Source organism: Primulina eburnea, chromosome 3 (genome assembly GCF_022965805.1).
Source record: "Primulina eburnea isolate SZY01 chromosome 3, ASM2296580v1, whole genome shotgun sequence".
NCBI lineage: Eukaryota > Viridiplantae > Streptophyta > Magnoliopsida > Lamiales > Gesneriaceae > Primulina > Primulina eburnea.
Window position 1 is genome coordinate 51,002,676 of NC_133103.1, and position 26,445 is coordinate 51,029,120.

Consider the following 26,445-nt stretch of genomic DNA (forward strand, 5'->3'; position numbering starts at 1 on the left):
CATATATGCTGAGTAGATAAATCATGATCACTCATTCAAACATGATGTATGGATGAATGATCATTTAGTAAATGTATCACGTACTTGGTGGATGAGATCACTAACCATATGGATAGCATCTATCAAACTGCAGAAATCTATCAATTTCAAAAAAGGACATCATTTTAAAAAAAGCATCAAATCTCTGCAATAAACATACAATTGAGATTTCTCTAAATTCCTATTTAAATCACGCACCTTTCCATGTAAAATTATATCAAATATTAATTACCAACGCAACTGTTCCGTATAAATAATAATAATTTTGACAACTTGAATCTTGAAACATTTTCTCAATGAAAACAAAACTGAATTGACATAAAAATGAACACTAATAGATGGGAGACCACATCACAATCAATCAAGCAATGCTGCAACGACGAGATTGCTCTAGAAAAAGATGAAATCCAAACTCACGTAAAATCAAAACAAAACAATTCACCTCACCCATGTTAAAAAAAAGTTAGTATTCAATCTTTTCATGTTTTTTTATTTCAACTTTGAGTCTATCACATAAAATTTATCTAACGTGGTTTACTTGATCAACGTAGTTTGTAGAATACTGTGTTGAGCGTTTGAATTTACTCGGAACATATAAAAAATAGTTAAGTTCTTTTTCTCTCGAATGTACCATTTTGACAAGGAAATTGTACCAAGTTTCCCACAACATGCCAGCCAAAGTTTTGTCTTAAAATATTTGCTACGAGCGATTATAAACTTAAATTAAGTGTATCATATTCTAAAATAAATAGTCATCTTCACTAATAAATTATGCATAGCAATAATATCGTTGGCCAACTTCACTAGAATCTTAATTAATATTTTCATACATGTGATGCATGAAGTATTGTTTTATATAAGTAATTATTAAAATTAGTAAAATATGACCGTTCGAATAATCATTTTAAATATACTGATCTTATGTAATGAATATGATAAAATTTTAAGTATCATTATAAATAATTATTATATAAAAATATTTATATCATTTCAGATAACAATACGAAGATAATAATCTTCTGTCATCAAATCAATCTTATTTAGAAACCTACATATATTGTAAAAAATATTTATATCACATATTATTTTATAGTATTATATATTGTAATTCTGTAAAAAAATGCATCAAATATTATTTAAATTTTTGAAATAGGCAAAAACTTGTGTAAGATATTGGTCTCAGGGATCGTATTTTGTGTGACATGTCGCTTATTTGAGTCATCCATGAAAAATTATTATTTTTTATGCTAAACGTATTACTTTTTATTGTGAATATCGGTAGAGTTGACTCGTCTTATAGATAAAGATTCGTGAGACTGTCTCATAACAAACCTACTCTTTGAAATATGTACGGTATTTAAGATAAAATATAATATTATAATTTGAAAAGTAAAGAAAACTTTAAATTAAAAGAATGATTATTTTTCAGTTTTGATTGAATTTGAAAAGATAAAACAATTAATCTACCTAACTATTATCACAGAAGGGCAAAATAAAATAAAATAAAAAACTTAGATTTGGTGGCTCCGTGAATGCTACTCGTTCTTTTTTATATAATAATAATAAGTAGTGCAAATATGTCTGTGTTTGTTTGTTTGTTTTTTCTAAATAATTATTTTTTCAGTGTATTTATTTATTTTATATAAAATTACTACAAATATGCAAATATAATTATAAACGTGCTACACATTTATTAAAATAAGTTTTCATGATTTAATTATTATTATTAAATGAGAATATAATATATACATATAGTTTTATTACATTGTCCATAACCGTGTCAATTTTTTCTATATTGATCAATGAAGTGACTCATATATTGGATATATAATTTTGAGATGCATCACCTCTAATAGAAGAATGTCTTCTTATTAGTTGTACAAAAATAAACATAGTTATTGGACAACATAAAAAACTATGTTTGCTATTTGTCAGTTATTTTTGCATATAAAAAATTATCTCGTCTTAGTCCAACATGTTTTATATATAATTTTCGACAAAAACTTGTGTGAGACGGTCTTACGGGTCGTATTTGGCGAGATATATCTCTTATTTGGGTCATCCATGAAAAAATATTACTTTTTATGCTAACAATATTACTTTTTATTGTGAATATCGATAGAGTTGATCCGTCTCACTGATAAAGATTCGTGAGACCGTCTCACAAGAGACCTACTCATAATTTTGGTATTAATATATATATATATATATATATATATATATATATATATATATATATGTCGGACACCTGTATCAAATTATTTGGATAACCATACTTTTTCTCAAAGTTATTGCGAATTATTTTTAATATTATCTTTCTCAAGTTACACTATGATTTCACACTAATTAGTATCAATTATTATTAAATTAAATATAAAAGTAAGTATTTAATAAAATTTATTTTTTTTTATATAAATTAAGATTATAAATTTATTGCTTAATTTACTGATATAAAAAAAAAATATTTTCGTTCAAACTTCTCACAAATTTCTATTGTTGGTGGTGTTGACGAAGACCCCCTGAAAAACCAAAGAATTAAGCCCTTAGTTCCCAAGATTAGTCAACGCCACCCCTTTCATCTCCCCCAGAAAAGAAAAAAGAGCCTCCATGATACCCCTTCTGTCTTGCTTGTCGAAATGGGGGTTGATTTTGTTTTCCTTTTTGTTTTTCTTGTTGAAATGGGTTTTTATTTTGTTTTTTCTTTTTGTTCTTTCAGTAATATGCATGATATGTTTAGTAAGATGCATAATATTCATATTGCTACGCCCATCTAAGGATGAGTTGTTGCATCATCAAGTGAAAAATGGAAACATCGAAGGCATCAAAGCTTTGCGAAGTAAAGGCGCTGGACTTGAGGTATATAATTTCATATAGAAATTCTTGATATTTTTTTGGGTGTTTTCTGATTGCTTATTTCTCACTTTGCGGCCCACCTCTGATTCCCAGTGTTTGTGAAGTATTTGGTAAAATTGAGAACTTGGGTTTGAATTATGTAGAGAAAGTATAGTGTCGATTATATGTGCAAATTCTTGCCGGCTTTTGTGCTTGATTCATTGCGTTACATGCAATGGAAAGACGTGATTTTCGATATATCAAGACCGGAACTTAGTTCGACATACCGTTTTGCACGCTTGAAATTATATGTTCTTGTCATTTTAGAGTGATTAGTAGTTACGATCTTTGATTTTTTTGGGCTTTATCCAGTCATATATGTAGTAGCGAGTATGAGAAACATTGTTAGCAGGGAAAATGTGAATGAAAGACCCAAATGATTTGGTTCAGTGATCTAATTATTATGTACTGGGACTTGACATATTTGTGCTAAGATGTTGATTGTGGTGGCAGTGGGTTGATATTGAAGGAAAGACTCCATTGATTTTAGCTTGTACAAATCCGAATCTTTATGATGTTGCAAAATTTTTGATCGAATTGGGTGCCAATGTCAATGCTTATCGTCCAGGTATATAATTTTCAATTTTAATATCTGCAGCATTTATTTTTTTGTTGGATTTAATGTTCAAATTAATATCGTTATGCTTGAAGATGTTACTCTTTTTGGTTTAGACTTATCATGATGCTTCATATTGCTCTTGATAACTTATATAATGAAACACATTCAGAGCCCGAATCTACTGGCCGTTGCTTAGTTCCTTTTTCTTTTCTTTATATTAAAGGTGTGGTGACTTGTGATCACACATGAACAAAAATGGTCCATTATTATTAATATTATTTCTTTTTTCCCTGTATGTTACGTAACTCTGATCTGATAAACCACATTGTTATAGTGCTTGCTAGCACCTTTTACTACAAGTTAAGTGTCTGATTATTTTCTGAATTCTCTTTCAAGGATTACTTGCTGGAACTCCTCTACATCATGCTGCAAGAAAAGGCCTTGAAAAGACTGTGAAGTTGCTTCTTTCACATGGAGGTTTGTGCTCTTTATTTTCATTTTTATGACGAGACTTTTGTGCCACAAAATATGGAATACCATTCGTGATTTTCTTATTTGTTTGATCGATGATTTCGGAAACCTCAGCAAATGCACTAATAATAAATGACAATAGCCAAACACCTCTGGAAGTTGCCAGATCAGAAGGATATATCAATGTTGTCCGAGGAATCGAGGTACTACATTGAATTTATCTGGTTCAGTTTGGTTTCATTTAATAACAATTTAATGTTGATTTTTGTGTTGTGCTACTCAGGGTCACTTGTGTTTATTCTCTGGTTGGCTGAGGAGAATTAAAGTGCCGGGGTTTTTGGACCTTCTGGCGCCTCAATTGTTTTCAAGAAAAGTGTGAGTACCATACATACCCATATTAGAAATTTGTAGTTTGGAACTTCCATTATTAGATTAATCTTCTCGTACATTAGTTAGTGAGAACATGTGATTTTGTGGTTAAAATGGGCTTCTGTTTCCCAAACAACACACATTTTTTTTCCGGCGATTTCCTTTTGCATTATTGTTTATTTTCAAGAAACTCAAGTTCTCATTGTTATTTCAAATACTGTACAGATGGGTGGTAGTTTTACCTTGTTCCCACAATCTTAGAGAACCTTTCAACTTGGAGGTTGTTATATATGCTGGTGACCAGGTGCCCTTTCGCTTTTCATTTCATTTTTCAAATTTTACCTGCACTTTGATGTAAAGTTAGTCGCCTTGCATCCGCTGATATCACATTCATGCTCATTGAAAATGAAAAATTCTACATTGGGCTATTTGGCTAGTAAGATTCCTTGCGAGAGTTGGTTACATACATGATATTGTTTCTTCTGTTGAAAATACACACTATGTAAATAATTCTTCCCATCTTGGGGTATTTACACCCCCTTGATCATTTGAAGATCGTTTCCTTGTCTTGAACTTTTTACCTTATTGATAGGATGCCCAACCTCAGAAGATTATTTCACTTTGGAATGCCGATCTTCAGGAGCCAAATTTTGATCAGCCTGGTCCTGTAGCAATTATAGTCGACCTTTCAAAAAGTAAGTAGTCGACTTTATTATTCATCATTTTCTCAACTGTGTATGTATCTGCTAGATAGGTAGCAATCTTGACCTTTATGCATAGTTCTGTGACGCTGGAAGCCTTTACAAGAGGGATGACATATGTGTCTTTTATTTCATGAAGTTCAGATACTAAAAAAGGGCTCTTGTGCTTCTTTGTTAATTTTTCAGTTGCTAATATTGGATCAAAGTGGAAATTTTTAACATGCTATTAAATAAGCAAATAAAAGTAATGGTCATTATAGAAATACTGCTCTAGTTTTATTCAATGACAAAAGACAATTTAGACGGTGTTGATTGTAATTTATTCCTACATGGCAGGCCAACAAACTAAACTGGGACCTGTGCAAGAAAGCGAAAAACAGCAACTGCAGCGGTTTTGCAATGCTTGCAAAGGAATTCCTCAGGTTGAACATACTTTGCAAACTTGACTTTCATGTAGTACTTTGTGTCAACATCTTTGAGCTTATGGTTTTCTTTTTCCAGTAAAAAATGAGTATTGTGCAATTAGCATTCAAGGACATTAGAACAGAATTGTAATCGAAGAAAATGGGTTTCTAGATGTTGCTCTATACCATAAGATTATAGGGGTCTCACATGGGACGTAGTTATTGCCCATGGTCTATCTCACTTGTATACCATAGAAAAGATTTTCGCAGAAGTGCAATCATATTTGTGGCTAAAATGACTGGCTTGATTTATGTCTGAATGCGTAAGCCTTCACATTTGGCCATTCCCTCTCTTTTACCGGATCAGTTTACCATATTTGAACGTGGCTGTTGATGTTGTCAGAAACTAAATTATTTGCTATTGCTTTGGTTTGCATCTCTCGCTGTCATAGATGTTTTTAAAATTTCCCTACAATGATCAGGTCCCGAATGTTCAAGCAACTCCACCTTTAGATGATGGTCAGCTCACTATGGCAATTCACACTTCTCTTCAGTCAGCTGAACACGAGAGATATGCATCACAAGTCGACTCGACCTCAGGTTCATTCAACTCTACTGACGAGAGTTACACAACTGATACCTCAACCAGCCACAATGCCTGCACAGCCATTGTTGAACGAACCCCAACTGATTTATCTGTAGGGGACATTTCTGTTCATGGCGTTGAAAAGAAAAAAGATGGTAGTGCTTCAACTTGTACGATTTGCCTGGATGCCCCAATCGAAGGAGCTTGCGTTCCGTGTGGCCACATGGCAGGGTGTATGTCTTGTTTGAAGAAGATTAAGGCCAGGAAATGGGTTTGCCCCATATGTCGCACCAAAATCAATCAGGTTATACGTTTGTATGCTGTTTAGTCTCGTCCGATGAGTGTTATAAAGGAAAACACCCATCACATGTACATATATGTATGTATACATGCATGCATAGAGACTTACCACACGTATTTAAACGACGTTTAGTAATGTCGTTAATCTTTCACATCATCTGGTAAATGTATATTTGTTACAAGCAAAGACATGAGGCTACAAAGTGTATTCTTTTTTAGGTCGGGTTTTCGATTGGATGATGTATAAACTGAGATGAGTGATTTGTTAAAAAATGTATATAAATGTTAAAAGGAATAAAGGTTGTGTAAACTTGATGGTAAAATGTGTGATGTGTGAATAGAAAATGTTATCATTCAAAAAAATTATTTTTAAAAAAAATCGAATAAAATAAAATGGTAGAGAATATTTTCTTTTAATAGTTGATGGGTAGGAGTTGAATTTTGATTTGTTGCAAATATTACATTATTTTAAGGTTGAAGTTGCACTAGATAACCAGAGTACAATTCCTTAGACCATCTGTGACCAAATTTTCGATAGCTGTAAGAAACTTTGAGTATAATTTCACCGTCTTCCCCAAGCATCACGACACTAGATGTATATCCATGCAACTCTATTATTTCAAGTGTCGGAATATCTCGGATTCCGCATGGGATTGCCTCCAGTGCTTCGCAGTCCCGAAGCAAAAGGTGATGGAGACGTGGAAAATGGCAATCTTCGGCTCACCACTCCTTTGGATCCCATGAACTTTCGATTGATAGGAACTTCAGTTGTCTGAATTCGTCTTCATTCGACTCCCATAACGATCCTACAAAAGCTCCATCTTTCAGCTTGAGAACTTCAAGATTGTGCAACATACCAATAATGGTCATCTTTCCCATGGGATCCTGGAGCCCTTGAAACCAACTTTTTTAACGAAGGCGCGAAGATGATGTTTTGCGCAAGAGTTTCGTTTGGCTTGTCATAGAACACGCAGCGGATAAGATTCGAGTTCACACAGATGGGCAAGATTGTTTAGACAGTAAAATGACCAATCAGTAGTGTCATCCTCAAAATTAATTTTCAGTTCTTCGAGATACAAGATTCTTGGAAGGACCACCTTCTCTGTGAAAGTGTTTGAAGGCCTGTAAAACCCGTTGTGTCTGTCTCTCTAACTTGAAAATCAAGAACTTCTGGCAGATAACAGTGGTAAATCTGGAGATGTCTTTAACTGTGGCATCTCCAAGACTTCTAGCGACAGAGGAATTTCGACTGAGGACCAAATTATTAAGGTCTGCAGATTCCGTAGTATAGATATAGAGGGAGGGAATTGATTAACAAACCCGAGCCGAAGGTATCTCAAGTTAACTAGCTCTAGAACTTGATCTGGGAACTCATTGGTCTCTATCCTACCAACAGACAATAACTTGAGCAATCCTGAGATTAATCTAACGAATGATGTAGTAACACAAGCATCATGGACAAAAGAACCGATAAGTGGCATTGCTCGAATAATATCGCAAATATATTAATCATCGTTCTCCCAATTATCATTACCTGAATCATCATCATCTGAAGCACAATCGCGCTCCGAACCAGCGTCGTTCATCCCATTTTCATGATCTGAACCTGGAGAAGCTTCATCATATGATATAGCACAATCTTCCTCCAAATCATTATTCTCATCTCCTTGAATAGTTGGATTAATAATTAGTCGTAGTTGGTTATTTGATTCTTCAATGAAAAGGTCTCCAATCTATTTTTTTTTTTGTTGAAAATCTCTCCAGGCTAAGACCCCTCGATATCTAAAAACTCAACTGGTTTGTAGAGTCCTCAAAATACGAATTTTAATTAGCTAGAGTTTTATTAATCCTTCGATAATAAATGTTATAAACTCCTAGTTCTATCAAAATACTGATCATTTTGCTTCCGATTGAAGATGTGACACCGCACGCTTTAGCATTTTTTGATGGCACATCGAAAATGATATTTTCAGTGTCACGCAAGTATTTATCGATGACGCATAAGCATTCCGACGAAAAAGACAACCAATTAGAAAAAAAATACAAGTCAATAGACTAAAACAGTGAATTGATCGATAACAAGACAGAAAACAAAAGATACCCAAAATACCTTACAAAAATAAAATGGTCCCACATACTAAGAGTTACTTCATATTTTCACACATGGAATAGTAATAAATCATTGGCATTGCAAAACTAATAATGTAGTGCTATACCTCAGACCCATCTACAATCAGAAACTTTGAGTTGAATTTCAGAGTCTTCCCCAAGCATGTTCTTCACCGAAGACACGACACTACGCCTGCATGCTTCCAACTCGATTATTTCAAGTGTCGGAATTTCTCCGATTCCGCATGGGATTGCCTTCAGAGCTTCACAGTCTCGAAGCAAAAGATGGCGGAGACGTGGAAAATGGTCATTTTCGGCACGCCATTCCTTTAGATCATGTGAACCTTCGATTAATAGGAACTTTAGTTGTCTGAATTCGTCGTCATTCGCCTCCCACAGGGATCCTTCAAAGGCTCCATCTTTTAGCTTGAGAATTTCAAGATTGGGCAACATACCTATAATGGTCATCTTTTCCCACGGGATCCTGGAGCCCAGTAAAACCAACTTTTTTAACGAAGACGGGAATATGATGTTTTGCGCGATAGTTTTGTTTGGGCCCCGCCAGAACTCGCAGCGTAAAGATTTGAGTTCACACAGATGGGCAAGATTGTTTAGACAGTAAAACGACCAATCAGTAGTGTCACGAGAGAACTTGATTCCCAGCTCTTTGAGATACAAGATTCTTGTAAGGACCTCCTCTGTGCACCTGAAATTTATTACATTTGAGAGTGTTTGAAGGCCTTCAAAACACGACGTGCCTGTCTCTCTACCTTGAAAATTAAGAACTTCTGGCAGATAAAAATCGTAAATATGGAGATGTCTCAACTGCGGCATCTCCCAGATTTCGAGAGGTAGAGTTGTATCGTCAAAGGACCTAACTATTAAGGTCTGCAGATTCCATAGTCTAGATATAGAGGGAGGAACTTGATTAACAAACCCGAGCTCAAGGTATCTCAAGTTAACTAGCTCTAGAACTGGGAACTCATTGGTATCTATCCCATCGACAGACAATACCTTGAGCAATCCTGAGATTAATCTAACGAATGACGTAGAAACACAAGCATCATGGACAAAAGAACGGAGAAGTGGCATTGCTCTAATAATATCACAAAGATAATTCGGATAGTCCGAATCACGACGCAAAGAAACTTTACTTTGATTAATAATTAATCGTCGTTGGTTTTTTGATTCATCAATAAAAAAGGTCTCCGGGCTATTCATGACGCAAAGAAACTTTTCTTTCTGAGCTTCCTTGGTGCATACATCCATCAAAAGATCATGCATTCCACAATACTTTGGGGCCTCTCGTGAATTATGTTGGTGGACGAAGATCAGATTTCTATCAATAAGATCTTTCAAGTACTCCATTGCAAGCACCTCCACACAATTAGACCCACTTGGTTTCATAAATCCCTCAGCAACCCATAGCTTGATCACAGTAGCTACTGGTATGCCAACAAAATGTCGCAGAAAAAAGCCGATATAAAGAAAACATGCTTTCAAATGATGGGGCAAGTAATCATAACTTAAAGATAATATCTCTAAGATTAGATCATCGGCAGTCTTCAAGACCGAGTTCAAGTTTTCAGCCACATATTTCCAATATTCTTTACTCATGCTCTCCTTTCTTAGATGTCCAGCGATAACTGATATGGCTAAAGGAAGTACCTTGGCAACGTATTGCTATCACCTTTCCAATTTCAACCAGATCAGGCGGACAATCGTTATGCAAAAATATCTCCTTACAAAGTAGACGCCAACTCGAATCGTCATCTAAAAGTTTCATATCATGATAAGAGCGACAAGAGTTGGCATATGTGGCCACTTTCGATTGCCTGGTCGTTAAAATGATTCGACTATTGTTATCATTTTCTGGAAAAGATTTCTTTATATCATCCAATGCCTGTGTACTCCAAACATCATCCAATACAATTAAATACTTTCTACCATATAAAGTTTGATATAGACGCTGCTCACCGTTCTTTTGCCCATCCAAGGGTACTCCAATGTCTTTTAGAATGGCTAAAACTATTTCTTGGGCATTATACGTTTGAGATATTGTGACCCACCCACGAATGTCAAAAGTTTCCTTGATCAGCTGACTATTAAACAAGATCGAAGCGAGAGTTGTCTTACCAACGCCACCCATACCGACTATCGGTACGATGTCGAGTGTCGATCGTCCTCCCACTAGTTGTTCCAGTATTCTTGTCTCCAGATCATTGTCTAATGCCATCATGGATTTACTGCCCCTCGAAGCTGGCCCCGACGGACCAGCAATGGTAGAAATCACCCGCTCGTGCAAGCCACTTCCATCCTGCTGAATCTTCTTCGCTTTTTTTGCAACGGATTCGATATTCTTTATCACTTCTTCCAAGCCTCGGGGGAATTTTTCGAATCTCTCATGCCTATCACTACCATACTTCTGCAGAAAGTGAGTGGCGATGAGAGATTCGAGGACGTCTTCTGCTTCATAAGCTGCATCTCTGATCTTTGTTATCAAGTCATGGGTTGCTGCGGTGCAAATAGGGGAGCAATCATCGAGAAAAGAAATCAGGGAAGTAATACTCTCTCGAAAAGATTCGAAATTATTCCTAGTACAAGGGAGGAAGTATGGATCAAATTCAAGAATCCGCTCCGAAGTTTGCAACAGAGACATAAGAGCAGCATACGCCATTGCTGAAACGAAGTAATGGAATCTTACAAAAACAGAAAATCGCCATGTCTTAAAAGGTGAACAGGCTGTTTCTACCAACCCCACAAGTAAAATACACACCACACATTTACTAGATAATAGCATAAAAGTCCCGAACCCATATTCTAAATAATTAGAAATTAAATTAATAAAAAAAATATTCCGAACCCATATTCTAAGTAATTACTTGTGAAAAAGTAAAAATTTATGGTAAAAAGTAAAAATCTCAAACTCTCAAAATTATCAAACTACACACTTTATAATATTTTTCTCTCAACTCAAATTGTTATTTTCTTCACAAATGAGTGCTCTATTTATAGAGTTTCATATACAAATATTCCAAAATAAATTACCTCATTACATACATCATCACACACTAATTTTCAATATTCAACACCTAATTTTACCTAATTTTCAACATTCAACATTCAACATACACATTTTAATATTATATTTTCAACACTCCCCCTTGTGATGATGATCATAATGATTGTCTTCATTACGTGTTTTTATACTGCCTCGTTAAAAACCTTACTTGGAAAAACCCATTGGGATAAAAACCATAGTAAGGGAAAAAGAGTGCAGTCACGTAAACTCCCCCTGATGTTGACATGAACAATTCTTCACAAATTTCGTAGATTGCGCATCCCAATATTATATATGTGCTTTCTGAATATTGACGTAGGAAGTGCCTTTGTGAAGAGATCTGATGAGTTTTCACTTGATCGAATGTGACGAACATCAATACATTTATTCTTCTCAAGCTCCTTGGTGAATGCGAAGAACTTAGGAGGAATATGTTTAGTTCTGTCGCTTTTTATGTATCCTTCTTTCATTTGAGCAACACATGCAGCATTATCTTCATATAGTATCACAGGTTTCTCGTCGAATGATAATCCGCATGAGATTTGGATATGTTGGGTCATTGATTTTAACCACACACATTCACGGCTTGCTTCATGTAGTGCAATAATCTCGGCATGATTTGATGAAGTTGTTACTAGTGTTTGTTTCTGTGAACGCCAAGAAATTGCAGTGCCTCCACGAGTAAATACATATCCAGTTTGGGAACGTGCCTTGTGTGGATCAGATAAGTATCCAGCATCGGCAAAACCAATTATACTTGGATTAGCATCTTTTGAATACAAAACTCCCAAGTCTGTCGTTCCTCGTAGATAACGGAATATATGTTTAATTCCGTTCCAGTGTCTCTTTGTTGGATATGAGCTAAATCTTGCCAACAGATTCACGGCAAAAGATATATCAGGCCTTGTACAATTTGTAAGGTACATAAGGGCACCGATGGCACTTAGATATGGTACTTCTGGACCAAGAATATCTTCATCATCTTCACATGGACGGAATGGATCTTTTTCTATGTTTAATGATCTAACAACCATTGGAGTACTTAAAGGATTTGCTTTATCCATATTAAAACGTTTAAGAATCTTTTCTGTATAATTTGTCTGGTGAACAAACATTCCACATTCTTTTTGTTCGATTTGCAAACCCAGACAATACTTGGTTTTTCCAAGATCCTTCATTTCAAATTCTTCCTTCAAGTATGACACAACTTCTTGAATTTCCTTACTCGTTCCAATGATATTTAAATCGTCAACATATACAGCAATAATTACGCATCCGGATGTTGTTTTCTTAATGAAAACACAAGGGCATATTGAATTGTTTACATATCCCTTTTTCATCAAATGATCACTTAGTCGATTATACCACATTCGACCTGATTGCTTTAACCCATATAACGATCTTTGTAATTTCACAGAATAACATTCTCTGGGTTTTGAACTTTGTGCTTCAGGCATCTTAAATCCTTCAGGGATTTTCATATATATATTACTATCAAGTGATCCATATAAGTAAGCTGTAACAACATCCATAAGACGCATTTCTAAATTTTCAGATACCGCCAAGCTAATCAAATACCGAAACGTAATTGCATCCATCACAGGAGAATACGTTTCTTCATAATCAATTCCAGGCCTTTGAGAAAAACCTTGTGCAACAAGTCGAGCTTTATATCTTACTATTTCATTTTTCTCATTTCGCTTTCGAATAAAAACCCATTTGTATCCAACAGGTTTTACACCTTCAGGTGTAAGGACTATAGGTCCAAAAACATTACGTTTATTTAGCGAATCTAATTCAACCTGGATGGCATCTTTCCATTTTATCCAATCCTGCCGATTTTTACATTCACCAAAAGATTTTGGTTCATGATCTTCGTTATCATTTATGATGTCGATTGCCACATTATAAGAAAATATATCATCAATTTCATCTATATCTTTTCGGTTCCATATTTTTCCAGTATTAATGTAATTGATAGAGATTTCATGATTCTCGTCAGTTTGTGGTTCTGACAGAACATTTTCATCATCATGTGTTTCTTCAGGAACACCATTCTCTATTTTGTGATCATCATGTGTTTCTTCAGAAACATCATTCTTTATTTTGTGATCATCGTGTTTCTCTATGAATTTTCTTTTTCGAGGATTTTTATCCTTGGAACCGACTGGCCTTCCACGCTTCAGGCGTTTAATGACATCATGAGTATCTTCCATTTGTTTCTTTGGAATTTCAATTCGAGCAGGGGCATTTGCAGCATGTATATATGATTTAGTTACCCCTTTTGTGTCTGCAAATGCATCTGGTATTTGATTTGCTATTCTTTGCAAGTGCACAATTTGCTGTACATCCTTTTCACATTGTTTTGTTCTTGGATCCATATGTAACAATGATGATACATACCACGTAATTTCCTTTTCGGTATGTTTCTGTTCTCCCCCTAACATTGGGAAGATTTCCTCATTAAAATGACAATCAGCAAAACGTGCTGTGAACACGTCTCCTGTCTGAGGTTCAAGATATCGAATGATTGATGGACTATCATAACCGATATAAATTCCAACCTTTCTTTGAGGTCCCATTTTCTTTCGTTGCGGTGGTGCAATAGGCACATACACCATACATCCAAAAATTCTCAGATGAGAAATGTCTGGTTCTTGACCAAATGCAAGCTGTAATGGGGAGTATTTATGATATGCACTTGGTCTGATGCGAATTAATGCAGCGGCATGTAAAATTGCATGTCCCCATATAGAAATAGGGAGTTTTATTTTCATAATCATTGGTCTAGCAATCATTTGCAGACGTTTAATCAATGATTCAGCCAATCCATTCTGTGTATGTACATGAGCAACAGGATGCTCAACAATGATTCCCATAGACATACAATAATCATTGAAAGTCTGGGAAGTAAATTCACCAGCATTATCAAGTCTAATTTTCTTGATTGTATAATCGGGAAATTGATTCTTCAATTTTATTATTTGAGCAAGTAATCTTGCAAATGCAACATTTCGAGTTGACAATAAACATACATGTGACCATCTGCTGGAGGCATCAATCAATACCATAAAGTATCTGAATGGTCCACATGGTGGATGGATTGGTCCACAAATATCACCCTGAATACGTTCAAGAAACATTGGTGATTCAGTTTGGATTTTGCCTGGTGATGGTCTTATAATAAGTTTTCCGAGAGAACAAGCTTTACATTGAAACTTATTATTCTGAAAGATCTTCTGGTCTTTCAACGGATGACCATGTGTATTTTCTATAATTCTTCGCATCATTGTTGAACCAGGATGTCCCAATCGATCATGCCAATTGGTTAATATCAAAGAATTATCAACTACCATGTTTGATTCAATGGGACTTATATGTGTATAATGCAATCCAGTATGGAGCATTGCTAGTTTTTTAATCACATATTTCTTTCCTGATTTATATGTGATAAGACACATATATTTCTCATTCCCTTCATTCATTATTTGAGTATCATACCCATGGGAATATATATCATTAAAACTCAACAAATTTCTTTCCGATTTTGGTGAATATAAAGCATCATTGATCAAAAATTTTGTACCATTAGGTAACAAAAATTGTGCTTTACCACATCCTTTAATCAAGTCTACAGGACCTGATATTGTATTCACCGTTGTTTTTGTTGGTTTTAGTTCCAAGAAATATCTTTTATCTCGGAGGATAGTGTGAGTTGTACCACTATCAGGTATGCAAACTTCAGCTTTGCTCATAGCATTTTCCATATTTGAACTTCAAAAAAATATGCAATGAAATAAATTACTGACAATATATATTTAAATATAACACATTTCATAATTATACAATAAAACATTATTCTATGAATACATGAAAAATAAATTATTGTACATTTATATTCTACCATTATATTGTTCATTTTCAGAGAAATCGTTGAGAAAATCTGCAGCATCAATGTTGTTCATTTCTATCCCACCAACATATTGATCATTTCCAGAGAAATCATTCATAAAATCACCAGCATCAAGATGAGTTGAATCACTCAAACGGTCACTGCGTTCAGTGAAGTTGGTCTCCTTTTCTTTCCCCTTTAATGATTCTTTATAAAGTTTACAAAGGTGCTCAGGGGCTCGACAAACTTTGGACCAATGTCCTGGAGTACCACATCTGTAACAAGAACTTTCATATCTTTTTGAGTGATTTTCATTAACACTTGTATTTTCATGATGCCTTTTCTGTGGATGGTTTGGGACGCTCTTTTGAGATGAGTTATAAAAATAACTATCTCTATTATTTTCAAAACCACGGCCGCGTCCACGACCACGACCAATTCCACGTCCACGTCCACGTCCACGTCCACGACCTCGACCTCGACCAAAACCTTGTCTTTGAAATTGATTTTGGTTTCCAGGTTTAAATTCATTTTTACTTACAGCATTTACTTCTGGAAATGCTGTTGATCCAGTGGGTCGGGACTGATGATTTCTCACTAGAAGCTCGTTGTTCTTTTCCGCCACAAGAAGACAGGCGATGAGTTCAGAATATCTGGCAAATCCACGTACTCTATATTGTTGCTGTAGAGTAATATTTGATGCATGAAATGTGGAAAATGTTTTTTCAAGCATCTCAGATTCAGTAATCTCATGGCCACAAAATTTCAATTGCGAGATTATTCTATACATCGCCGAATTGTAATCACTGACTTTTTTAAAATCTTGGAATCTCAACGTATTCCATTCATCCCGGGCGGTCGGAAGTATAACTTCCCTTATATGTTCAAATCTCTCTTTTAATCCCTTCCACAAAGCCATGGGATTTTTTTCAGTCAGATATTCACATTTCAATCCATCGTCGAGATGTCGACGTAAAAATATTATGGCTCTTGCCTTTTCTTGTGACGTGCATATGCCATTTTCTTTAATGGTCTCGCTTAGACCTAATGACTCAAGATGCATTTCTACATCTAGAGTCCATGGCATATAATTTTTCCCAGTAATGTCAAGAGCGATGAATTCGAGCTTTGTCAAGTTTGCCATGGTGGTACTAAAAATCACGATGCATTTTATTAGTTAATGAATATTGCAATACAAAGTAATGGATAAACAACAAGTACAAGTATTCGTAAAAATAAAGAAAACACACGAGGAGGATATTCTCCGATAAATACAAGACTCATGAGTATGATAACTAAAATAATTAAAAATAACCTTGCGAAAGCCATCTTCTTTTTTTTCTTCGAAAATTTGATGAAGAATAATTTTTAGAGAAGAAGAGAAAATTGGAGTGATTGAATGTGTTTGTGAGATCATATTTATAGGGCAAAAACTAGCCGTTTTTTACCATTTATGACCGTTGGTGTACAAAAAAATAAAGATATGTATTTGTATAATTTTATGGTAATAATATGGTATAGATAATATTAGACATGTTTAAATAATTATGTATATCATATCATAATATTATAATGAGTGTCATAATTTATTTTGTTTAAAAACCTTATAGGCTTTTATACTTGTCGTATCCCTTACCGGGAGTGTGGGATGTCGTCCTCCCAGGATTTATAACAAGTTTATGAAAAATTTATTTTATTATTTCTAATAATAACATTATATTATATATTAAATAAATACACAATAAATAAATAACAGTAAAATAAATATAATTACTTTTGTTACCTTTTTCTTCTGTTTGGAGCTTGGAAAAGTATGTAGGACTTTTAAAGCTTCGTGCTGATAACGTGTTGTGAAAAAGTAAAAATTTACGGTAAAAAGTAAAAATCTCAAACTCTCAAAATTATCAAACTACACACTTTATAATATTTTTCTCTCAACTCAAATTGTTATTTTCTTCACAAATGAGTGCTCTATTTATAGAGTTTCATATACAAATATTCCAAAATAAATTACCTCATTACATACATCATCACACACTAATTTTCAATATTCAACACCTAATTTTACCTAATTTTCAACATTCAACATTCAACATACACATTTTAATATTATATTTTCAACAAAAATAAAATTAATAAAAAGATATTTTTTTTATCAAAGGTGAGGTCCAGTTACTATAATTACAATTAATTATCATACAAAGTTGATTTAATTAAATCTGCGACGAAAAAATAGTTTAAAATATTTTAAAACGAATCTCAGAGTTTAAAAAAATTGGCATGACCATCCTGTAAATAAGACATATAAAAAATTTAAAGTACTTGTAAAAGAAAAAATGCCTCAAAAACGACGTTGTGGTATTCATAAATATTCACACCCAAGTGCCGACCAAAGTACAAAACAACAATTCACAGGCATCAATTCATATATAGCCGGCGAGCCGCACAACAACATAGAATAAGGCCCAATACATCATAACAATTGCAATTCACCATGCGAATACACGGGGCATCTCTCTGATCAATAGACTCTGACATAAAAATGACTGGACTCAAAAATAATGAAAGTGGACTAAATGAGAGACTTCAATTTTGATATTGAGTAATCCTATCTTAGTCACGTGCTTCACGGCACAACCTCCACCTGATACTGCAAAACTACTTGGTGACCTACCACAGCAGCCACAGTAGCCCCCCAAGTATAAACACCGAGGTTAGAATTATGGTATGACACAGTTCAACAATAACAATAATAAAGATAAATCATGCATAAATGTCACGCCCCGAGACCGGGGTTAGTTGACATCGGCGTTGTTCATCAATCACAAAATCGAAAAACAACCAGCCTCGTAGCACAGTATAAACCGAAACCAGTTTATTTCATAATTCGCAATTTAAACATTGTCTTTACAACCGAAATAATAAACAAATGCGGAAACGTTTTACAAATAAAAATAAGAAAATTCTAAATTCGAATACTACAATTCTCGAAATTTATCACCAGCCCCAGAATTGTTCTGACTCTTCTTCCTCAACCTGCTCTTCGGATTTATCTGGGGAGGGGAGTAAGGGGTGAGTATTTTGGGAAATACTCAGCAAGTGGGGGCCGTTCGAGTACACAACATGCATACAAAATTTCGAAATACATACACACACACACACCATGCATATTTTGACTCATACCACATTCATATCCTTGACCTGACACTGAGATTCCTCTACTTTCAATGGTTTACTGAATTCAGTCCCTAATTTTTATTCCTCTAAGGGGGCGAGGCCGAATCGGTTATATCCCCACCGTATGAGGGTCATATTATAGTTGGGATTCCCTCCCATATCAAGTTGAATACTCACAGTGTCAACATAAAACCCATGGAGCAATCATAACCAGAAGGGGGTAGAAGAAAAATTGTACTCGACCGAAATTTAAAAAATAAATGAAAATGCATACACCGAAATTACACATTTAAAACAAGCCCACTTACCTTAAATTCTTGCTGAAAAACTTGAAAAGCTAGGGTTGCTTGCACAGGAAATTTCGAAAATTTCCTCTCCGACGACTGGACGGCAGCGCTTCGCTACTCGGCTGAGCAAAACTCGAAAATACCTATGGGAACTAGGGAGAGAAACTCGAAAATTTGGAGGAGTTTGAGGTGTGTGATAGGCTCATAATAGTTGGCATTTTTTGTTGTCATATCTCTCATTGTTACCACTTTCAACGTGCGTAATTGACACATTTTTGTGTGATTTTATTGTAGGACAAAGTTTCCTGTTCATGCGAAAAATATGAGCTAAAAATGGTGATTTTATATCATAATTAAAGTTGTCGATATGATCTTAGTGGAAGACTTGAACAGAAAAATTCAGAAGTGGTTTTTGGATAAGGCATGGTCACGCCTTGTGACAGCTCCTCTGCTGCTTAGTGAGAATTGAGGAATTTTCTTATCAAGGAATAATTATGAGATAGAGTTTTTATGGGAAAAACTCTATATTCATGGAGGATATTTTTTAAGTATCTTTTAGATTTTAGTGATTAGATTTTATTTTAGATTATTGAACTTTTATATTTTTGGACCCAATTTTACTTTATTGGTTGCCTACACAAAACCCACGTGGAAGGGAGAGGAGCACCAGAAAAAAGATTTCACAATAAAATAGAAGAATTCCCCCCACAAAAAGGAGATCTCACGCAAGGCAAGAAGGAAAAAAAAGAATTCTTCCTCCAATACTCAACGTGAAGTGAAGAAAAGAAGAAAAGGACTCAAGGGATTTTTCTCTTCAATTCTCTCCACAACTTTATGCTAAGTTTTATTTTTGATTCAAGAGATATTTTTACTATTTCGATTTATCACTGTGAGACTTTTTGTACTTTAATTTAATATTCGTGTTTTGTTCAAGTATTTGTTGATTTGTGATTTATTTATATGAAAGTTGTGTGTCGATTAATCTGACGATTTAATTCGATATATAATTTTCTACTGCTATCCATGAATTCAGTGATCCGTAATTGTCATGAATGATTGGTACATGAGTAGCGATAGATTATGCGTGTTGTGCTATCATAGCATATTTAATCTAAATAAATCAGCGAAACTTGATCTATCAATTGCAGCTATCTCGGTTGTTAGATTTAGGATTAACTGTTTTCACAAAACGAAAATGCTATTTTTAATTAATATGGAACGTTATCGTGCCCAGTTAATTATTAATAAGTTTTGACTGGATGCTGGGTTCGGTCAATTAAATCAGGAAAACGCAAGAATTTTAGCGGCTATCCCTATAATTCTAAGGTCAATTGATTGTATCTGCGTGAATAAATATATGTTAGCCGATGAACAGTGATACAATTGAATAATAGAAATCCCTTGAATCGAGTTGGGTAATATTAATTTACATTTCATTAGTTTTCATCTTAATTAATTATTTCTTCTTGCATGTTAAATTAGTTATAGTATTTTATTAGTTTTTATTAAACAAATCCCCCCTTTATTTGCATTTTGCTCGAAAGAAATCATCCCCCGTTCCCTGTGGATTCGACCCTGCTCATCATTACGCTAATTTTATTTAGAGAGTAGGAATTTAAGTTTGGTGGCACAACGACAGCACACCATGTGAATTTTCGAGTTATAGGCCCTCTTATTTATAGGGGTTGGCTGATATCTCGATCGAGTTTATCCGCGCGTTTGAATTGAATCAAATCTTCATCTAGAATCGTGATCTAATCTAAATATTTATCCTTGATCCTGGATGATAAATTTCGAAATCTTGATATCCTTCCCTTGGATAAATTTCGAAATTATTTCATGTCTAGCCTGCAAAATTTCGACTTTTGTGTCTAATTTCCAATATTCGGTAGACTTTTTATTTCCCAATAAAATTATATTTCTTAAATCCCAAACATTTCCATACCTAAATTCGAAATGTAGTGGTATTTTCCAAAAATAAGATTTTTATTTTTCTCCAAAAATCCTGGTAGCTAAACTCTTAAATTTTCCCAAGCCTGTATTTTATATCGTATAGATAGACTTCCCTGTATCTCATCAATTTCGAAAATCCTCCCTAAATCCATCAATATTTTCGAAAATCCTATGATATCTACTTCAAGATTTGTAATCCAAGATTGAGTTATCTTCCTGCTTAAATCTTTATCCAGGTATATCAAATCTTAGACATATATCCGGTATAATTCTGCATATCTCAAATTCCGAAAAATATACACGATATTATTTAAATTCTTGAGTTCCAAATAATGCTCAAGATAAAATTATCCATTCCATTTTCGAAAATCTTGCAAATCTTGGTACAAAATATTATCATGATAAAATCTAAAATCCGGGATTTTACAATAAACATATAAAAGAATGAAATATGCAATGCATTAACATGTCTCAATCACAACATGAGAATAGGAGCCAATAAACGATATGATAATAAATGAGTAATACTCGAGCAAGCAACAACACACGGATAAAGTTACATCGTCATGCAGCCAAATCGCCCTGCCAAATATACGAGGTATACCATGTTGTGTCCAATAAACACACAAAACTCGTCCTCCATACAACTGATAACGGTACAACAGGAAGGCACAATAGCGAACAACGATGATGTCAATATTTCAAGTGCATATCACACATAAAATGCATCAAGAAATAGACAATCATAATTTCAGTATCAGGGATAACTAGGCTCAAAAGCCGTCAACTGGTTCCGAAATAACCACGTGTGCCAGGAATACAATACAACATTTAAACGGATAAAAAGAATGGTAGGGCTCAACATGAATGCTATAATATCATGCCCTATACCAAATGCAATAAAATATGTCAAATAATTGAACATATATTAAACTAGGTATTTAATTAACATAATTAACATAAATCACATAAATACGAGTAATACATAATCAATTTTTCGTCAAAAAGTTTATATTTTTCTAATTCAATAATCGTATTTAAAGTCTAAGAAATTCTGTATAATCAATTTTTCGTCAGAAGTTTATATTTTACCATTTTCAGCTTATACGTAGGCTCGGTTATAAGGCCATAACTCATCACATACTTATCCAAAATATACTTACAATATATGGTTGGAATCCTGACCGCAACAAAAACCATGAGCCGCAGGTTCTGATACAGATTTTGGGTTTAACACTTGATAAAATAAAATTCATATCTCATTCATTGCTTACTCAAAACGGGTTCCGTCAATGGAAATGAAAGCTAACTTAATTATCCCAGTTTCTCCAGTTGAAACAAAATTCCAAATCTCATTCGTTTACTTCCATAATTTAATTGAATACACTGGATTCATTCTGTTCGTGGACAGATTTTTTTTCGGCAGAAGAGTAGCTTCAGGAAACAATGTGTAACAATCTCGATGCTTGATGGAATATTCAACGATTCTGATCTCATTTCGAAGATAACTTATAGTTCTATAACTTTCATTCGAACCACAACTCCAGAATCCTTGTGAACATAGCTCATACCACCGAAATAAAGTAGGTTTGCTTCTTATCTAAATCACACAATACAGATTTTGACACCTTTTGGTAGAAAATTCATATCAAATAGGTTACTAACTGAAATCTATTATTCCAGTGACCAAGAAAAGATAACACGGAGCACTACAAGTTCTATTTATATCATACCAACAAATTCGCAGTGTACATATCGCAACAACAAGAAGAACATCTCACCTAACTGAATCTCGAGAAGGACTTGGATCGAGTTGTTCCGAAGGGAAAAAAGCTGAACGCAGCTTGGTATAACCAGATCATGCGAGCAATATTTATGCAAAATTATCTCCTTAAAAAGTAGACGCCAACTCGAATCGTCATTTAAAAGTTTTATCTCATGATAAGAGCGACAAGAGTTGGCATATGTGGCCACTTCCGAATGCCTGGTCGTTAAAACGATTCGACTATTATTTTCGTTTTCGGGAAAAGATTTCTTTATATCATCCAATGCCTGTGTACTCCAAACATCATCCAACAAATAAATACTTTCTACCATATAAAGTTTGATATAGACGCTGCTCACCGTTCTTTTGCCCATTCACGGGTACCTCAATGTCTTTTAGAATGGCTAAAACAATTTCTTGGGCATTATACGTTTGAGATATTGTAACCCACCCACGAATGTCAAAAGTTTCCTTGATCAGCTGACTATTAAACAAGATGGAAGCGAGAATTGTCTTACCAACGCCACCCATACCGACTATCAATACGATGTTGAGCGCCATTCGTCCTCCCACTAGTTGTTCGAGTATTCTTGTCTCCAGATCATTGTCTAATGCCACCATCGATTTACTGCCCCTTGAAGCTGACCCCGACGAACCGGCAATAGTAGAAATCACCTGCTCATGTAAGCCGCTTCCATCCTTCTGAAACCTCTTCACCACTTTTGCAACAGATTCGATAGTCTTGATCATTTCTTCCAAGCTTCGGGGGAATTTTTGGAATCTCTCATGCCTCTCACTCTCATACTTGTGCAGAAAGTGAGTGGCGATGAGAGATTCGAGGACGTCTTCAGCTTCATAAACTGCATCTCTGATCTTCGTTATCAAGTCATTGGTTGCTCGGGTGCAAGTAGGCGAGCCATCATCGAGAAAAGGTATCAGGGAAGTAATACTCTGTCGAAAAGATTCGAAATTATTCCTAGTACAAGGGAGGAAGTATGGATCAAATTCAAGAATCCGCTCCGAAGTTTGCAATAGAGACACAAGAGCAGCATACGCCATTGCTGAAACAAAGTAATGGAATCTTACATAAACAGAAAGTCGCAATGTCTTAAATGGGTAAACAGGCTGTTTCTTTATCCAAACGAGTCACAACTCACTCACACTATATATATCTACTTACTATAAAGCGCGAATAAGTTTGTGATGGCCAGTTTTCTGCCGGTTGCCAGTCAGGAGCCATAACACGTGTTGGGGGGGTTCTTGCACCATATTCACTTGTGTGTGCTGTCATTGCGAGATTCATCCTCCTACCACGCGGCATGTGAGCATCTTCCTTCCTCCCCGATTTTTTCCTGCTTCCCTGTCCTTCTCTGTTGGTTGTATTTGTTGCTCGGCTTCCCCCAACTTTTCAGCCTTTTGTGCTCCTTCCTCCTTCAAGACTTCGTTTTCTGCCCCATCTTCACGTCCAACAGGTAGGCAACGACAACCTGTGAGTTATTTCTTTCCTTCTCTTTGGCCTTGATTATTTTATGATATTTTGCTCCGCCGAAGTTGTTCGACTTGTTTTTTTGCCTTCTTTCAGCGTTGTGTTAGCATCCGCCTTCCTCCCCGATTTCTTCCTGCTTTCCTCTGTTGGTTTCATTTGTTGTTCGCTTTTCCCCAACTCCCCAAATTTTTGTGCTCCTTCCTCCTTTAAGCCTTCGTTTTCCGCCCGACCTTCACGCCCAGCGGGAAAAAAACGATAACCGGTGAGTTACCTCTTTCTATCTCTTCGGCCTCAATTATTTTGTGATTTCCTGCTCTGAATATGTTGTTCTCCCTGGTTTTTGGCCTTCTTTCAGCTATATTGATCCCTTTGGTACACGTTCGCTTAGTTTATGATTTCCCCCATGTTTTCCTCCCTTTCTGTATAGATTTTAGCAAGCTTGGTACGTGTTGTTAAGTGACCCGTAATGCCTCATTTCTGCTTCAGCTCCACAACTTCTTTGTAGAGCTTCTTTGGCTGTCCCCCCTTCTCACGCGGACAGCGCTGGCTTCTCTTTTATTGTATATCAGCTGTGTTATCTTCTCGATTATGTTCGTTAGTATGTGTTTTAATACTTGTTGTCATGCCCCGGGATGGGGGTTGGTTGACACCGGTGTTGCTCTCAAATTTATATTCGAAAACAACAAGCCTCAGAAGTACAAAATTTCAGAAAAACCAGTCTTTTATTCATAATACTGAATATTCATTGTCTGATACAACTCAATAATAAAGTTTTACAGCGGAAATGTAAAACCAATTACAACATCGTCTTAACAAATGCAGCGAAATAAACCTAAATAAGAACTGATAACAACGATCTTTATCACCAGCCCCAAAACTGACGTTGCTCCTCTTCTTCTATCAACTCTTCCTCGTTTTTATCTGAGATGGGTTTGGTGGGTGAGTGATATGATTGTCACTCAGTAAGCGGGGCGGGAATAACTCCCAGTTTCGAAATCATTTTCAACAGAAACAGTAATTCGATAATATAAAGAGAACTCTTGTTTTCAGAACAGTAATCAGAATTCAGAAATTACAGAACAGAATTCAGAATTAGTAAGCACTGAGCACGTTAGTGAATTTCATGGCTAAACTGATATCAGTCCCCTATATGTTCTCTCCTCTAAGGGGTGAGGCCAGAATCAGAATTAGAATCAGAATTCAGAAATGTTCAGAATATATATTCCTACCATTAGTTCACTAGGGAGTTTCAGTGCTTCAAAATCAGAAATCAAACATACAGACACTGAACTTTAAAATAGAATTATCAAACGGATTTCAAGATATTTACATATAAGCCAACTTACCGTAAATTGCTAGAGTTTCGGTTGAAGTCTACTGAAATCTGCTTTCCTCGCTACTGGATTTTACAGCTTCGAAAATGCACTCTCTTAGCTCTAATTTCAGGTGATAACTCAAGGTTTTGGTAAACCAATTCAGGTGTTTGAGAGTGATATTTATAGGTGAAATTCTGACTGTTAGCCTCCCAATTAAAGGCCATAATCTGACATTAACAATCTTTATTTCGTGTTAAATGCTTCAGTTACAAGTTCAAGCTGAATCAGTAACTGTCTGCTGGAATTTCGTGCTGCTGTTGCTGCTGGATTTTATCTGTTGTCTGCTGCTGGATTCCAATCTGTTGGAAAAATACCAGCTTCTGAAATATTAGCTTCTGCATGAATTTTAGCTTATGCTGAAATTTTCTAGCTGCTGGAATTTCAGGTTCTCACACTTGTGTTCTCTTAAACTGGGCTTACTGTTTTTTGTTTATTATCCAAGTGCTAATATTTTGCCTGAAAACTTACCTACTAATTGTTGGTTGAAGCTCTGCCTACTTTCCAATTATGCATATGCACATCTTCTCTTTAATGTTAGTTTTTTAACGGCCTATTCAAATTGCTAAAATAAATTGTCTATTTCCAGTAAACCTCCTTTCTGCAGCACATCGGTTTCGACTTCACTGCGCTTCTTGTCCAGCTCCTCTACGTCACCTCTATTGTGCGCTTCCTCTATTTCTGCAGATCGGTTGGCTTTTTGCGACTCTTAGGTTCGTTCTCTTATCCTCCTTCTCTTGTGTGCCGGTCTTTTAGAGTTGTTTCTTCTTTAATACTTCTTTTAGATTTCTAACTGGCGAACATCGATTTGTGGTAGTCCGAACTTTGCTTGTACCATTTCTTCTTGTTCAGTTGGTCGGAGGGACCCCTGCCAATTCATCAGAACTAAATTATCAGAAGTTTTAGACAAAATATGCACACTGAAGAGAGAAGCCAGATTTCAGGCCCAACAGAACTTGTCTATTTGCTGCCACAACAAAACACAAGAATTATTGTTGATTTAAGATCGCTAAAGCAAGGA

General features: G+C 35.2%; 2 protein-coding genes across 2 annotated transcripts; one reads left to right on the plus strand and one right to left on the minus strand.

Annotated features, from left to right (window-relative positions):
- Positions 1-2,521: 2,521 nt before the first annotated feature.
- LOC140827836 (putative E3 ubiquitin-protein ligase XBAT35) lies at positions 2,522-6,620 on the plus strand. The gene is made up of 9 exons (XM_073190691.1): positions 2,522-2,895; positions 3,385-3,499; positions 3,887-3,967; positions 4,076-4,164; positions 4,245-4,336; positions 4,556-4,634; positions 4,923-5,025; positions 5,368-5,453; positions 5,918-6,620. The coding sequence occupies exons 1-9, from the start codon at positions 2,647-2,649 to the stop codon at positions 6,347-6,349; spliced, it is 1,326 nt and encodes a 441-aa protein (XP_073046792.1). The 5' UTR covers positions 2,522-2,646; the 3' UTR covers positions 6,350-6,620.
- A 1,748-nt stretch (positions 6,621-8,368) lies between these two features.
- Positions 8,369-11,175, minus strand: LOC140827837 (putative late blight resistance protein homolog R1B-17). Its single transcript, XM_073190692.1, is given in 2 exon segments — positions 8,369-10,042; positions 10,044-11,175. Coding segments are annotated over 2 exon segments (2,568 nt in total). The 5' UTR covers positions 11,108-11,175; the 3' UTR covers positions 8,369-8,538.
- Positions 11,176-26,445: the final 15,270 nt, after the last annotated feature.

Bases quoted from the DNA above. Each gene is read 5' to 3' on its own strand.
- LOC140827836 (XM_073190691.1), top strand. From the start codon at position 2,647: ATGATACCCCTTCTGTCTTGCTTGTCGAAATGGGGGTTGATTTTGTTT. The intron at 3,968-4,075 runs GTTTGTGCTCTT...CGGAAACCTCAG, and splicing joins GTTGCTTCTTTCACATGGAG to CAAATGCACTAATAATAAAT. The intron at 4,337-4,555 runs GTGAGTACCATA...AATACTGTACAG, and splicing joins CAATTGTTTTCAAGAAAAGT to ATGGGTGGTAGTTTTACCTT.